Source organism: Pseudophryne corroboree, chromosome 4 (assembly GCF_028390025.1).
Source record: "Pseudophryne corroboree isolate aPseCor3 chromosome 4, aPseCor3.hap2, whole genome shotgun sequence".
In the NCBI taxonomy this organism is placed as follows: domain Eukaryota; kingdom Metazoa; phylum Chordata; class Amphibia; order Anura; family Myobatrachidae; genus Pseudophryne; species Pseudophryne corroboree.
Window position 1 is genome coordinate 65,770,328 of NC_086447.1, and position 16,895 is coordinate 65,787,222.

The window sequence follows — 16,895 nt, forward strand, 5'->3', positions numbered from 1 at the left end:
ACAGACCATATTTTAAGTGTAATAACAATCAAAATGAAGAGGGAAAATGTACAAATATTGACGGAGGGGGGGGGACGATTGGGAGGGCAGGGCGTAAGAAGGGGGACAAACATGTAACAACATTTAAAGAGTGGATTCACAGTAACCATAAAAAAATGATAAAAAAAACTACAATATGAGGGAAAATGCGAAGATAGTGTAGGAAGAAGTAGGATATCAGTCACTACCCATGGGTCCATGCATAAAACTAGCACTCATGTCCACATAGCGACAAGCCACTCAGTGTCAGCCTTGGTGGTGACGCTTGACGCCAAAAAAGCTTTCGTAGCTTGGGCTTTTTTGCAACAGACTTTCTAATATGGGGTTTGAGGGTGCATTTCTCCACGGGGTTAATTCCCTTTATAATAACCCAACGGCTTCAGTATTGGTAAATGGCCTTTCATCCGATCCCTTTTGGATTAACAACGGAACCCACCAGGCTGCTCTCTGTTGTTCGCCCTTGTCATGGAACCGCTGGCTGCGAAGATCAGATTAAATAAAAATATCACCAGTATAGCAGTGAGACACTTGGATCATAAGATAGCATTATATGCAGACAACGTAATCCTGACTCTAACCAATCCTATTTCTCTCCCGACCCTGTTTGCTGAAGCTCGCACCTATGGCCAATACTCGAACTACAACATCGATACGGACAAAACGGAATTTCTAGATATAAATATACCACACTCGGATCTACTATTGTTACAGGCTGAGTATCCCTTTCGATGGCGACCCAGCAAACTTTAATACTTGGGTGTTTACCTCACTAAATCATATAGACAGCTCTATGCTGCTAACTTCCCGAGATTGCTGGCTTCCATCAAAACGGACCTATCGGCATGGGACAAACAGTTTATCTTGTGGTTCGGTCACTCTGCGGCGTGAAAATGAATGTTCTCCCCCTTTATTGTACCTCTGGCAAACACTCCCTATTCATATCCCTACACCAACCCTCAAACATTTACAATGTGAGATCTCAAATTTTATATGGGCCGGTAAGAAACCGAGAGTTAAAATGCGAATATTACAGAAACACTAACACTCTGGGGGTATGGGCATTCCTGATCTACTTAAATATTTTCTGACCAATCAGTTGACCTCCTGTGTGTATTGGCATGCCCCTCCGAATCAGAAAGTTTGGATGTACATTGAAGCCCACACTCTCAGTTTATTCTCCCTCCGCTCTCTTATAGTGCTCCCCCTCTACCCGACCAATCTCTATCTCCCTCCTCCCTACAGTACGGTTCTCATTACCCATCTGGGAATTTTTTACACGTTTCTATAAACTTCGTTCATTTCATTCCCTCCTGGTCCCCCTCTGGAACAACCCTGCCTTCCTTCCAGGTATGGATCACCATCAGTTCCAGTTATGGACTAACCATAACCTCTTATTCCCTTTGGATGTTGCCCCACTACACACCTTACCAGATTTTGCTAGTCTACAATCCCGTTTTAATCTCTCCCACAGGATCTTTTACCAATTTTTACAAAATTGGCATTTCTATCACTCCCTCGAGCATCCTACTTCAACTACGTCCACTTCAACTATAGAATCCCTCTGTCATCACCACCAGTCATCTAAAGGGCTCATTTCATCTCTGTATCAACTCCTATTATCCCACAATCAACCCTCCAAAGAATCTCATGAATTGGCCTGGGAAAAGGATGTAGGTGAGGAGCTAACTCCTGCGGAATGGTCCCAAATTAAACAGGCGATATCGACATGCTCGAATTCCGTGCGTATAAAAGAAAATGCATATAAACTATATGCTCGCTGGTACCTAGTACCTACCTGCCTTCACACTATTTATCCCACCACGTTGGATATTTGCTGGCATCATTGTGGCCAAAGAGGGACTTTTTTACACATTTGGTGGACATGCCCTTCTATAAGTCCTGGAAGGAAATAAATAATTTAATTAAAAATATTACTGATTTTGATATGCCTTCTTCACCCTTATTTACACTTTTGGCTAGACCGATTTCCCACCTCCCACAACCCACGCATACATTGATCAACCACATTCTCAATACAGCTAAGTGCCAAACTGCAGAAAACTGGAAGTCGATTACCCCTCCCCCCTTACCTGCCACTATCAATGCAATCTGGTCGACCTACAGACTGGAATTAATATCCTCAGTTATTCATGATACTCCAACTCAATTTGCTCGCGTTTGGACTCCCTGGACTACTTACTATGAGGCCGAACCCCCTCTGGCAACCATTTAATTTAATTTCACCTAGCACTAAAGGTGCACGCACACCTCGTCTGGCTATCCTTCTACACTTCCACCATCTTATTCTTCCATTTTTCTATTCTCCTATTCCACTATTCCTCTTCTCTTATTCCCTATTCCTTTATTCCTTTCTCCCTTTCCTCCTCAATCCCTATATTTTTCAGCACCTCTCTTTTTCTTTTCTTCTCTTCTCGTCTCCTCCCTTTTTTTTTTAGACACTTTTCTGGTTATTGATTTGATTGCTCTCCCCCACTTGAAATAAAAAAATAATTTGTTAAATTCTATATCAGTATATCGGTATGCTACGCCCTTACTGATCTCTCTCATTGCTTTCAGAATTTAACTCTTGTTGTCTATATTGTTATGTATATCATTTAGCTTACGGAGATGTTAGATCTGATTGGTGTAACGTTTTTCTATTATGCTCAATAAACATTACTTTAAAAAACAAAACAACAACAAAAACTAGTACTCATGACAAAGAGAATGGGGATCCATGCTCAGTAAGCAACCAAAGAGCCCAAACTTGGGTAAAAACATGGCCATAATAGTGGAGGTAATAAGTTATTTCTTCCATGGCTACGACATGCCAGATTTGAGTTTTAAGTGCAGAAAGTGATGGGGAAGAAGTCTGTTTTCAATTTAAAGTGATCAGGGATTTTACTGCCATCAAAATATGCATGCTCAGCTTTATGGAATATTTATTGAGACTCAGGGGAGGGTAGCACAACAAAAATATCCAGGGGTTCTTTGGTGCTGGGGCCTCAAGAAGAGCATTCAAAAGTCCATGAACCAAGTCCCAAAAGGGGACAATATTCAAACAGGTCCACCATATATTGACCAAAGTACCCCTGCAGCCACAACCCCGCCAGCAGTCAGGAGAAGAGGATGGAGACATTTTAGTCTGTAAGGGGTATAATACCAGTGATAATAAACTTAATATGCAGTTTCTTTGACAATATTTATTTTTAAATTCTTTATTTTTCATTTTGCAAATTGAAACAATTTCCATACATTTCAACATATATGTCAAAAAAACAGAACTTAGACAGTAGTCTCATAGCATAGTGACTGTAGTTACAAAGATAGCAACAAAGAAAAAAGGGTTAACAGATACATATATGTCATCCTACACTGTACGTCATTCAACATAAGACATCATATTTGGAATAAAGAGCACCTCGTAACAATACCACTCATTAACATAGTAACTATACAATATTTGAGGTAGCAAACATTTAGAAACAATTAAAAATTAAAAGGGGGAGGACAAGGGGAAAAACGGGAAAAAAAGGGGGGGGCAAGTGGAGAAGGTCACATATGTAGATCATTCAGAAACCAGAGAGGAGGTATCAGCAAGTTCCATCCTCAGTGTGTATTCAGGGGTGCGTAATCAGCATAGGTCTTAGTGGTCTTAAATTCTATCCAGTGAAGCCAAGTAGCTATATAGTCTGAGTATTTGTCTAAGGCGGCAGTGTAAACATCCTCCATATGCATATAGAAATCAATGCGTTGGAACCACTCCCATATTGTCGGCGGGTTTACGGACCGCCAGTGTACTGGGAGTACAGCTCTTGCCGCGTTATTTAAGTGTTTAAGGAGGGACCTCTTGTAGTGAGACAGGGGGATATTTGAGTGTGATAGAAGCCAAAAATCCGGACTCGTTGGCACTGGGCCTCCCAGAATTTCTATTGATAGTTTAATAATTGTGCTCCAGAAGGGGGCAATAGACGGGCAGTCCCACCAAATGTGGATCAACGTACCAGTACCCCTACCACATCACCAGCACAGGGGAGAAACTGAGGGGTAAAATTTATGTAGAAGAGACGGGCACCTGTACCATCTCGTCAGTAATTTGTATTGTGTTTCCACAACTTCCAGGCTAGTGGAGCATTGTGCCATAACCTTGCAATGTGTGTCCCAGTGGATCTTGATTCCCCGATGTAGTAAGTCTTTATCCCAAGCATCACAGAAAGAAGGAACAGCAGGGAAGTAGCCCCGCAGAAGGATTTTGTAAATACCCTGCACTACATGTGAGGGGGCCATCTCCTGATTGCACATGGATTCGAAGGGAGTAAGAGCCTTATATAGGTCTATCGCTCCTTTCTGCGAGGTAATGAAATGGCGCACCTGGAGGTAGAACCAGTAGTCCTTAGCAGGTATATCGCCCGCTGCCTGTATCTCAGAGAATGTTTTGAGTTTGCCATGTGCAAGCAAGTGAATCACCCTAGTCACACCCGCCTTCTCCCATCTAGAAGCAATCGTATTGGACCTTCCCGGGGGGAACAGCGGGTTATCGAAAATAGGTATAAGGGATGTTCGTCTAGACGAGACTCCCATCTTGTAACGAAGTGTCCGCCATAAAGCTAAAGTGGGCCCCACAGTGGGATGGAATGAGCGGCTGAATTTAGGAGACCAGGGCACTGCTTGTAAATTAAGATTAGTGGAAGAAGCCTCCAGATCAACCCACTGTTTCCTATATGGACTGGGGCGGGACCAATCTACAATCCTATTCAGTAGTGTGGCATGATAGTATGCAGAAATCATAGGCAGTTGTTGTCCGCCTTGAGATTTCAGTCTAGACAAATGGCTATGCTTGAACCTAGGTTTCCGTCCGCCCCAAATGAAGTGGCTTATCGCCTTGTGTGCTTCAGCTAAGAATTTAGGGGGGAGTTTCGAAGGGATGGTTTGAAAGAGATATAACAGCCTAGGGAGACTGTTCATCTTCACTATATGTATATTTATATACATGAGAACCTCTGCGTGAGCCAATACGCCATCTACTGACGCAGTTTGCGGAGAAGAGGGGTGTGGTTAATGGCGACAATATTTATTTTTTAACCATAAAACCATCCAACATAGTACAAGAGAAGATAAATATAGATTATGGCTCAGTAAATTCTTGGGGGGCTGTCAGGAGGGAGATGTAATCAACAGAAAGAGAGAGGGGGAAAGCATGGGGCCCTGGGAGGGAGAAGTTAATGAGTTCAGCTTAAACGCTGGGCCATCCAGGATGAGAGGGCAGAAGACTTGGAGAGATCAAAGCGAGGACTCAGGATAGGTACATTGGAGGTCAGGATTGGTACATTGGAGTGTCATCAGTGTAAAGGTGATATTGCCAAACCAAAGGAGCTAATGAGCTTTCCAAGGGAGGAAACGTAAAGTGAGAAGAGGATGGGTCCAAAGATGGAACCTTGGGTAGCATGGACATGTATAGAAAAGGGGCGGGAAGTGGTGTTAGAGATAGAGGCAAAAAGAGGAATGGTCAGTGAAGCAAGAGGGCAGAATCACATAGACTAATAGCATGGAGTGTGAAGGAGAAGCTGGTGATCAAGAGTATCAGAGGTGTCTGGTAAGTGCATTTCCTAAAGGAGCTGGATCACATGATTTTATTCTCCATGGTCTAGTACCTGTTCTTCTGGGATATGCTTGGGTTTTGCTTTGACTTATTCCTGGTCTTTACTGAGCATGTTCAACATATATCTCAGGCTTGCCATTTCCTACTCTACGTTTCTGGCACACACAGTTATGGAGCACAATTCTGCGTGAACCCCAGTATGTCCAACCACCTGTAATTCATCTTGCCAATTAACAAATCTGAATTAGGATTTTGTATATCATAAAATAAAACTTGTGAGTGGAAGATTTATAGGGATGGTAATGATAGTGCTGTGATAAAATGGGACAAATGGGAAAACAATTGGGACATGCAGTAAAGCCATAATGCCCCCATCCCTGTATATTCTTGGGAGTCTCATGACCATAATAACAGCAATATACTGTAATGTGGTCAGAATGTGCGATTACACACATCACTCCTTAATATGGTTGCCCAACATCCAAAGTTTTCTTGCTCATCTCTCTCGGAAAGGGTGTGTGTCTATGTACACCCTCCTGATGAAGTCACTTTAGGCCAAAACGTGTTGGAAAAATTTGACACTTCTACGATTTGCTGGTTCCAGTTAAAGATACCCTGTCTGGGGACATTCAGATAAGCGTGTTTCTATATTTCGTAATGTATGTATTTTTTATCCCTCTATTTGATCAATTCAAAATTACTGCATACTCGGTACTGCACTATTGGTTTCTACTTTTCTCATTACATATGGATACCCTGAAAATGACCATATTGCAGAATCCTGGTATTTGATGTTCCACCAAAAAGATTATACAGATCAATACGTTTATGCATAGCGCTGGAATGACCACACCTTTATTTATATTTCAATATCATGTTTGATATACAATTTTATTTTCTATAATACTACACCTAGTAGGTGCCTGTGTCTCCCTACTGTCACATGTATGTAGGTATGAATAGTTTATCTCCCCACTTTCACATATATATTTCACATATACAGTATATACAGTATATATATATATATATATATATATACACACATATACTGGAGAGAGAGAGAGAGAGAGAGAGAGAGAGAGAGAGAGAGAGAGAGAGTTATAAATGTAAAACTCTAGAATGCACCATCTGTGTTTTAGTTTTTCTAATATATAAAGAATGGGGAAAACCCCTTCTCTGCGCCTCCTAATAAGTCAATAATACCATATATTTCTACTTAACTTGTGAATGGGCGGAGCTCTTTCAATCTGCTTATTTCTTCTTAATTAATATGAGATATAATATCCGGGTAGGTAAACATGTAAAAATAGAAAGAGACAATCTAGTGCAGCATATTCACAAGAAATGTTCATCATATATCTCTAACAACCTATGATTCACTCATAACAGGCAGACATATAATTCTTAATAAACAAGATTTTTTTTTTTAATTTTTAAAAAGTTCATAATAAAATATCCATGCAAGGATATAATGAATGATCCATAGATGTTACATCCACATGAACACTTATGAGGGTGGCTTCCTACCAGATTTACGGAGTATATAGGTACACATAAAAGGAACCAATAGATGTTCCAAAAAAATCCCCGGGGAAGATTTCAGCTCCAAGAATAGGTCACCCGTCTTCTCCTAGTCTGGTCAGGTTGCCGTTCTGTCCCTCTCATCAGCCAACACGTTTCAATCAGTGGTTCTGATCTTTTTCAAGGCATAAATATGAGTGCCTCCTGTACCAGGTATATATACCCCTCAGGTACTCTCCCTTAATTACTGGGAGGAGCCACACTAATTTACAAATTAAAATACAACAATATAAAACATAAAAATCTCATAATTCAAAACTAATTTCATTTTACATGATTCTCCAAGTTTTATTTTAACATAAAACACAAAATCCCTAATTTAATTCATACTTTTATTATCCGGGGACAGGAAGTACAATCCATGTGTAAAGTGCCCTCAGAGCTCCTTCCCCAATATTACCTTAACATTAGTTCCGTCCCTATGTTACTCCTATTGCTGGCAATATTCTGACCCCTGAAAGTCCTCCCGCGGCCATTCTTACTAGAACCGATCCGGTCACGTGATCGGACATTTCGGGAAAAACAGGGTCTCTATTCCCTAAGAAATAATAATCCCCAGGGTCTCCCCACTTAAGAACAGTATCTCCCATTCCCTACTGCTTCGTTATCCCTTGCAGTCACTATATTCGGTAGGTCACGTGATCGGACCAGAATATCGGAAGTATGATTACCACCATTTTTCTTGTGGTCCCTCACTCCTTTATACGATTATCTATTTGAGAGACTATAAACTAAATGGGAATAAACTCCATAATGACAAGTTTATAAGGAGCAGGCAGATTTAATGATCAGTAAGTTTAAACAGAGTGGCTATAGGGACCAAAGTCAGGGCCGTAACTACGTGTGTGCCAGGTGTGCCTGGCACACAGCGCAGTTGCCCTGAGGGCGCAGCGGCCAGCGGCATGTAATGAGTCTAATTGACTCATTACATGCCGCCTCTGCTGTGTGCCGTGCGCCGCGCTGGAGAGGAGAGAGTAGCGCCGGGCAGCGGTTAAGGAGGAGGAGGGAGGGGGACTGGAGCCGCAGCAGTGCTATGTAATTGGTAGTAGCACCGCTGCAGCAGCCCCCTCTCCTTCCGTATAGGCTGCCCGGTGCTGCTGTGAATGCTGGGATGCGCTTCCTTCATCCCAGCATTCACAGCAGCGCCGGGCAGCCTATATGGAAGGAGAGGGGGCTGCTGCAGCGGTGCCTGTACCAATTACATAGCGCTGCTGCGGCTCCAGTCCCCCTCCCTCCTCCTCCTTCTCCGCTGCCTGCACCGAGGGAGCTGCCAGCACGAGGAGCCTGACTGCCCGCGGGGAGATGGTAAGTATCTCTCTCTCTCTCTCTTTCTCTATCTGCCGCAATGTGTAAAAAGGGGGACACCGTCTGCCGTAATGTTTAAAAAGGGGGACTGGCTGCCGCAATGTGTAAAAAGGGGGATGCTGTCTGCCGTAATGTGTAAAAAGGGGGACGCTGTCTGCCGTAATGTGTAAAAAGGGGACGCTGCCTGCTGTAATGTGTAAAAAAGGGAACGCTGTCTGCTGTAATGTGTAAAAAAGAGAACGCTGTCTGCTGTAATGTGTAAAAAGGGGACGCTGTCTGCCGTACTGTGTAAAAAGGGGATGCTGTCTGCTGTACTGTGTAAAAAAGGGGATGCTGTCTGCAGTAATGTGTAAAAAGGGGACGCTGTCTGCCGTAATGTGTAAAAAAGGGGGACGCTGTTTGCCATAATGTGTAAAAAAAAGGGGACGCTGTCTGCCATAATGTGTAAAAAAAGGGGACACCGTCTGCCATAATGTGTAAAAAGGGGGACTGGCTGCCGCAATGTGTAAAAAGGGGGACACCGTCTGCCGTAATGTGTAAAAAGGGGGACTGGCTGCCGCAATGTGTAAAAAGGGGGACGCTGTCTGCCGTAATGTGTAAAAAGGGGGACACTGTCTGCCTTAATGTGTAAAAAGGGGACGCTGTCTGCTGTAATGTGTAAAAAAGGGGACGCGGTCTGCTGTAATGTGTAAAAAGGGGATGCTGTCTGCCGTACTGTGTAAAAAGGGGATGCTGTCTGCCGTACTGTGTAAAAAAGGGGACGCTGTCTGCCGTAATGTGTAGAAAGGGGACACTGTCTGCCGTAATGTGTAAAAAAGGGGGACGCTGTCTGCCATAATGTATAAAAAAAAGGGGACACTGTCTGCTGTAATGTGTAAAAAGGGGGACGCTGTCTGCCATAATGTGTAAAAAAAGGGGACGCTGTCTGCCGTAATGTGTAAAAAGGGGGACTGTCTGCTGTAATGTGTAAAAGGGGCTCTACCTGGTGTAGTGGCGCTACTGTGCAGCGTAATTTGAATAATGGAGACTACTGTGCACCGTAGTATGAATTGGTATTATTTTGTGGCCATGCCCCTTCTCCATGAAGCCATGCCCCTATATATTTTTCACTGCCCCTATCTTGCATGTGTGGGGGGGCGCCAATGCCGTTTCTTGCACACAGCGCTAAAATGCCTAGTTATGGCACTGACCAAAGTATTAATAAAGCTAAAGAAAGTTGTGGGAAGATCAATAGGGATGTTCTTCTTGCATCAAAGGAACCTAGGAATGGAAATGGAAGAGGACACTAATAAGAGGTATTTCTCATTGGCCTTTATATCAGGCTACAATATACAGCACAAACAAATAGAGGGTATCATTAGATCACACTGGTCAATATTAAAAGGTGACCCTCTATTAAAGGATATTATTCCCCCAAAACCACGATTTATATACCGGAAGGCAAGAAATATTAAAAATAATCTGGTTAGAAGTGCGATGTTCCCTCCAAAAGCAAATGCGCACCTTATCAGGTGTGGATCTTGTAGTCTGTGCAAGACTGTGAAAGGAGAAAATAAATGTTCAGAAGTAACTATAAATGGACAAACCCACAAAATAGAGGAATTCATAACTTGTTCCACCAGGAACGTAATTTATTTTATCAGGTGCAGTTGTGGTATGTTTTATATCGGGCGGACCTCCAGAAATCTAAAGATAAGGTTTGCAGAACATCTGCGGAACATTAGGAAGGGGTTGGAGACCCACGCACTATCCGCACATTTTGATAGTGTCCATAATAGAAATTGTGGGGATATAACATCATTCGGGGCCCTTAAACAAGTGAAGGGGAACTGGCGATGTAATGATGTGGCAGGTAGATTGGCCAAGACAGAAATGCAATTGATTTATTCATTAAAAACATTGAGCCCTAGGGGTCTCAATAAGGATTTCGAAGTAAAATGGTTTTTAAATTAGATGCTGAAAAGTCTTGCATTGAAAATAAGATTTTACTTACCGGTAAATCTATTTCTCCTAGTCCGTAGAGGATGCTGGGACTTCGTAAGGACCATGGGGAATAGACGGGCTCTGCAGGAGATAGGGCACTTTAAGAAAGCTTTGGACTCTGGGTGTGCACTGGCTCCTCCCTCTATGCCCCTCCTCCAGACCTCAGTTAGGGAAACTATGCCCAGTGGAGATGGACAGTACGAGGAAGGATTTTTGTAAATCTAAGGGCGAGATTCATACCAGCCACACCAATCACACCGTATAACTTGTGATAAACTTACCCAGTTAACAGTATGAACAACAACATAGCCACGGTACCACCGAAAACTATAGCATAACCCTTATGTAAGCAATAACTATATACAAGTCTTGCAGAAGAAGTCCGCACTTGGGACGGGCGCCCAGCATCCTCTGCGGACTACATGAAATAGATTTACCGGTAAGTAAAATCTTATTTTCTCTAACGTCCTTGAGGATGCTGGGACTCCGTAAGGACCATGGGGATTATACCAAAGCTCCCAAACGGGCAGGAGAGTGCGGATGACTCTGCAGCACCGATTGAGCAAACAGGAGGTCCTCCTCAGCCAGGGTATCAAACTTATAGAACTTTGCAAAGGTGTTTGTCCCCGACCAAGTAGCTGCTCGGCACAACTGTAATGCCGAGACCCCTCGGGCAGCCGCCCAAGAAGAGCCCACTTTCCTAGTGGAGTGGGCCTTAACCGATTTCGGTAACGGCAATCCTGCTGTAGAATGCGCCTGCTGAATCGTGTTACAGATCCAGCGAGCAATAGTCTGCTTTGAAGCAGGAGCGCCAACCTTGTTGGCCGCATACAGAACGAACAAAGCTTCAGTCTTCCTGATTCTAGCCGTTCTGGTCACATAAATCTTCAAAGCCCTGACTACATCCAGGGACTCGGAATCCTCCAAGTCCCGTGTAGCCACAGGCACGACAATAGGTTGGTTCACATGAAAAAATGAGACCACTTTTGGCAGAAAGTGAGGGCGAGTCCTCACTCTGCCCAATCCACGTGAAAAACCAAGTATGGGCTTTTATGTGATAAAGCCGCCAATTCGGAAACACGTCTTGCCGAAGCTAACGCCAACAACATGACCACTTTCCACGTGAGGTATTTCAAGTCCACAGTTTTGAGTGGTTCAAACCAAGGTGACTTGAGGAAACGTAACACCACGTTAAGATCACAAGGCGCCACCGGAGGCACAAAAGGAGGCTGAATATGCAGCACTCCCTTCACAAAGGTCTGTACTTCAGGAATAGAGGCCAATTCTCTTTGAAAGAAAATGGATAAGGCCGAAATCTGAACCTTTATGGATCCTAATTTTAGGCCCAAAGTCACTCCTGTTTGAAGGAAGTGGAGTAGACGGCCCAAATGGAACTCCTCCGTAGGAGCAGCTCTGGCCTCACACCAAGAAACATATTTCCGCCATATACGGTGATAATGTTTTAACGTCACGTCTTTCCTAGCCTTGATCAGGGTAGGAATGATTTCCTCCGGAATTCCTTTTTCCGCTAGGATCCGGCGTTCAACCGCCATGCCATCAAACGCAGCCGCGGTAAGTCTTGGAACAGACAGGGCCCCTGCCGCAGCAGGTCCTGCCTTAGAGGAAGAGGCCACGGATCCCCTGCGAGCAACTCTTGCAGCTCCGGATACCAAGTCCCCCGTGGCCAATCCGGAACAATGAGTATTGTTCTGACCCTGCTTCTTCGTATTATTCTCAACACCTTGGGTATGAGAGGAAGAGGAGGAAACACATAACCCGATCTGAACACCAAAGGTGTCACCAGAGCGTCTACCGCTACCGCCTGAGGGTCCCTTGACCTGGCGCAATACCGCTTTAGCTTTTTGTTGAGACGGGATGCCATCATGTCGATTTGAGGCAGTCCCCAACGATCCGTGATCTGAGCGAAGACTTCTTGATGAAGTCCCCACTCTCCCGGAAGCAGGTCGTGCCTGCTGAGGAAGTCCGCCTCCCAGTTGTCCACCCCCGGGATGAACACCGCTGACAGCACGCTTACATGGCCTTCCGCCCAGCGTAGAATCCTGGTCGCTTCTGCCATGGCCATTCTGCTCCTTGTTCCGCCTTGGCGGTTTATATGAGCCACTGCCGTGACATTGTCTGACTGAATCAGAACCGGTTTTCTCCGAAGCAATTCCTCCGCTTGACGCAGGGCGTTGTATATGGCCCTCAACTCCAGGATGTTGATGTGGAGACAAGACTCTAGGCTTGACCAGAGACCTTGGAAATTTCTTCCCAGTGTCACTGCTCCCCAGCCTCGGAGGCTTGCGTCCATGGTCACCAGGACCCAGTCCTGAATGCCGAACCTGCGGCCTTCTAGTAGGTGAGCACTGTTCAGCCACCACAGGAGATATACCCTGGTCCTGGGAGACAGTGTGATCCTTAGATGCATTTGTAAATGGGACCCGGACCACTTGTCCAAAAGGTCCCATTGAAAGGTCCTCGCATGGAACATGCCGAAAGGGATGGCCTCGTAGGAAGCCACCATCTTCCCCAGGACCCGCGTGCAATGATGCCCTGAAACCTTTTTTGGTTTTAATAGGTTCCTGACCATGGCTATGAGTTCCTGAACCTTTTCGATAGGAAGAAAAACCTTTTTCTGGTCTGTGTCTAGAATCAGCCCCAAAAAGGTCAGACGCGTTGTAGGGACTAGCTGGGACTTCGGTATATTGAGAATCCAGCCGTGTAACTGCAACTTCTTCATGGACAGAGACACGCCGTCCAGCAACCTCTCCCGAGATCTCGCCTTTATGAGGAGATCGTCCAAGTATGGGATAATTGTGACCCCCTGCCTGCGCAAAAGTACCATCATTTCCGCCATTACCTTGGTGAAAATTCTCGTGGCCGTGGAAAGCCCAAACGGCAACGTCTGAAATTGGTAGTGACAGTCCTGCACTGCAAATCTCAGGAACGCCTGATGCGGGGGGAATATCGGAACATGAAGGTAAGCATCCTTTATGTTCAGGGACACCATCCAATCCCCCCCTTCCAGGCTAGCGATGACTGCCCTGAGTGATTCCATTTTGAACTTGAACCTCTTCAAGTACAGGTTCAGAGATTTCAGGTTTAAAATGGGTCTGACCGAACCGTCCGGTTTCGGGACCACAAACAGGGTTGAGTAATAACCCTCTCCTTGCTGGAGATGAGGAACTGTGACAATCACCTGTTAAAGATACAATTTTTGGATTGCTGCCAACACCAGCTCCCTCTCTGATGGGGAAGCCGGCAGAGCCGATTTGAAAAATCGGCGAGGAGGCAAGTCTTCGAATTCCAGCCTGTATCCCTGGAAAACAATCTCTAATGCCCAGGGATCCACCTGCGAGTGAACCCAGACGTGGCTGAAAAATCGAAGACGAGCCTCCACCAGATCTGCCTCCCCCCGGAATGCCCCAGCGTCATGCGGTGGACTTTGCAGACGCAGGGGAGGACTTCTGCTCTTGGGAACTAGCTGTGTGCAGCTTTTTCCCCCTGCCTTTCCCTCTGGCAACAAAGGATGATCCACGTATCTTCTTGTTTTTATTGGAACGAAAGGACTGCATTTGATAATGAGGTGCCTTTTTTGTATGCTGCAGGGGGACATAAGGTTAGAAATTTGACTTACCAGCCGTAGCCGTAGAGACAAGATCCGAGAGGCCTTCTCCAAACAACTCCACCCCTTTGTAAGGCAAGGACTCCATATGCCGCTTTGAATCGGCATCTCCCGTCCACTGTCGGGTCCACAAGAGCCGCGTAGCAGAAATAGACATAGCATTTATTCTGGAGCTTAATAAACAAATGTCTCTCTGAGCATCCCTCATATACAAGGCAGCATCTCTGATATGCTCTATGGTCATTTGAATGGCGTCCCTATCTAAGGTGTAAATTTCCGTAGATAAGGAACCTGCCCATGCTACAACCGCACTACAAACCCAGGCCGACGCCATAGCCGGTCGAGCAATAGTACCGGAATGATTGTAAATGTGCTTAAAGGTAATTTCCTGCCTGCGATCAGCAGGTTCCTTGAGGGAAGCCGTATCCTGAGAAGGCAGTGCCACCTGTTTGGACAAACGTGTCAGCTCCTTGTCAACTTTTGGCGAAGATTCCCAGCGTATCCTATCAGTTTGTGGAAAAGGATACGCCATGAAAATTCTTTTGGGAACTTGTGGTCTCCTATCCGGAGATTCCCATGTCTTTCCGCATAAGTCACTTAATTCAAATGAGGATGGAAAAGTGACTTAAGGCCTTTTCCCTATACATGTGTACCCTCGTGTCAGGGACAGGGAGTTCCTCAGTAATATGCAAAACCTCTTTAATGGCCATAATCATGTACCGTATACCCTTAGCCACCTTTGGCTGTAATTTTGCATCTTCATAGTCGACACTAGAGTCAGTATCTGTGTCGGTATCTGTGTCATCGATCTGGGATATGGTGCGCTTCTGAGACCCAGAAGGACCTGGCGCCCCAGGGACAGGCATGGACAGGCTACCTGACTGATCCCTAGCTTCTGCTTTGTCTAATCTTTTATGCAATAGATTGACATTTGCATTCAAGACATTCAGCATATCCACCCATTCCAGTGTCGGCGTTGCCAACGGCTACCTGACATTCAAGCACTCCCCCTCCACATTAAGCGAGCCTTCCTCGTCAAACATGTCGACACATGCATACCGACACACTTCACACACACACAGGGAACCCCTTTCCTGAAGACAGTATCCCTGTGAAGGCCCTTTGGAGAGGCAGAGAGAGAGTATGCCAGCACACACCCTAGCGCAATAACCCTGGAGACAAATTGTTTTTCCCCAGCAGCGCTGTATAATATGAAAACCGCCAATTATGTGCCCCTCCCTCTCTGTTAAGCACCCTTTCACCGTGTTGATAATGTCAATTATTACCTTTAAACATAAAGCTATATACTAATACCGTGGAGCCGTTATGGCCGCTAGACCACGTGCACGTGCTACGCACTTTGTACGCTATTTGCGTACAGAGTATCGTACGTGGTACGCACTTGGCGTACACACGCTGCGCTGGGTGTACGGAATACACACAGCGAGCGCACACGCAGTTGATAACCTTTAAAACCTTTTAAATAAACACTGTAAGAATATGCTTATACTCTAAACCTTTAGACAAATACTGTAATGTTGTAATGCTTAAAAACCTTAACAAGGTGTATGCTGTTTGAGCAATTGAGACGCTAAGAAAAGCCCTTTGCAGTAAATAGTGAAAACACAAGACCTGGTTTGGATTTAAAAACCACAGCAGCTCTAACACCGCCGTGGATGGTTTAGAGAAAAAGGGAAACACAATACAAGTTATACACTAAAAACTAACATGGAAATTTAAGCAGAATAACAGAAAATAATACATGAACAATAACGAACAATCGCAAACAAGAGCGAACAGAATGAGAACACAATGGGAACAAATGGCGAACAAAATGGATAACAAAATGGCTACAGAGAAATATACATACGTGGGGATGATTCGCAAGCGCGTCCTGGATCCAGCCCTCAGCATTCAGAGAGAAAGCCTTCTGAGAGAGTGAGGCTGGCCAGGCAATGGTGGTCTTTATATACACAACATACATTCACAATACAATGGTACCTTGTATCTCATTGTTCATTGGACACAGGAATGTGTCTCTACATTATAGCAAAGGTCATAGGTGGATTTGAACAGGTGGGCTGTGTCTTTCTCCAACTGCTCTGGTGGGAGGTATCCTCAGGATTCCCGCCGCATGTGTAATTTACAGCAAATACAGTTAATGTTCATAAACTACATTTGTACATAACTATACGCAGGAGCGAGCGATCCTTTCCTAACTAGCACCGGAATGTTACTCTTAAAATACCCTACAGCTGGATACTAGACACCACCTTTCAACCTTTATCTGACCCTTCCTATCATTCAAAGAGGAATCTCTCTGTCCAGGAACCGTTTAAACTAAACATACTCGCTGACATTGTCTAGGGGAATATTTACTACAAAGCACACTATTTGGGTTAAATATGCTACGATCGAGTCGCACGCTACACGTTCACAAACTCTACCGTAAATGCGCATACCACGCGCGTGATCGCCGGAGCGATCTTACGCAAATTGCGGATATGTGCACGCACGGCAGAGTGAGTGCACGAGCAGCGGGCATGTGCATGGGGTTAGTGCAAGGCATATGCATCAGGATATTTTTCGACTTTGACAGTCCACCCTTTGGCAGTCAACAATAACTGCCACTATCTAAACAATTTAAGCAGAAAAATATATAATACCGTGAAATACCTATATATGATTGGGTGTAGGGAGGAGAGGAGAAGGTGGGAAATGTATGACCTAGTGGGATAGTAAAAGCATGTATGTATGAAATTC

General features: G+C 44.7%; 1 protein-coding gene across 1 annotated transcript in view; it reads left to right on the forward strand.

The window, feature by feature from the left end:
- The first annotated feature begins 5,584 nt into the window (after positions 1–5,584).
- Positions 5,585–16,895, forward strand: part of IL17A (interleukin 17A) — a 35,870-nt gene continuing 24,559 nt past the window's right edge. Inside the window, exon 1 of the mRNA XM_063919216.1 lies at positions 5,585–5,632. Coding sequence (XP_063775286.1) covers positions 5,585–5,632 — 48 coding nt within the window. The remainder of the gene's footprint in view (positions 5,633–16,895) is intronic.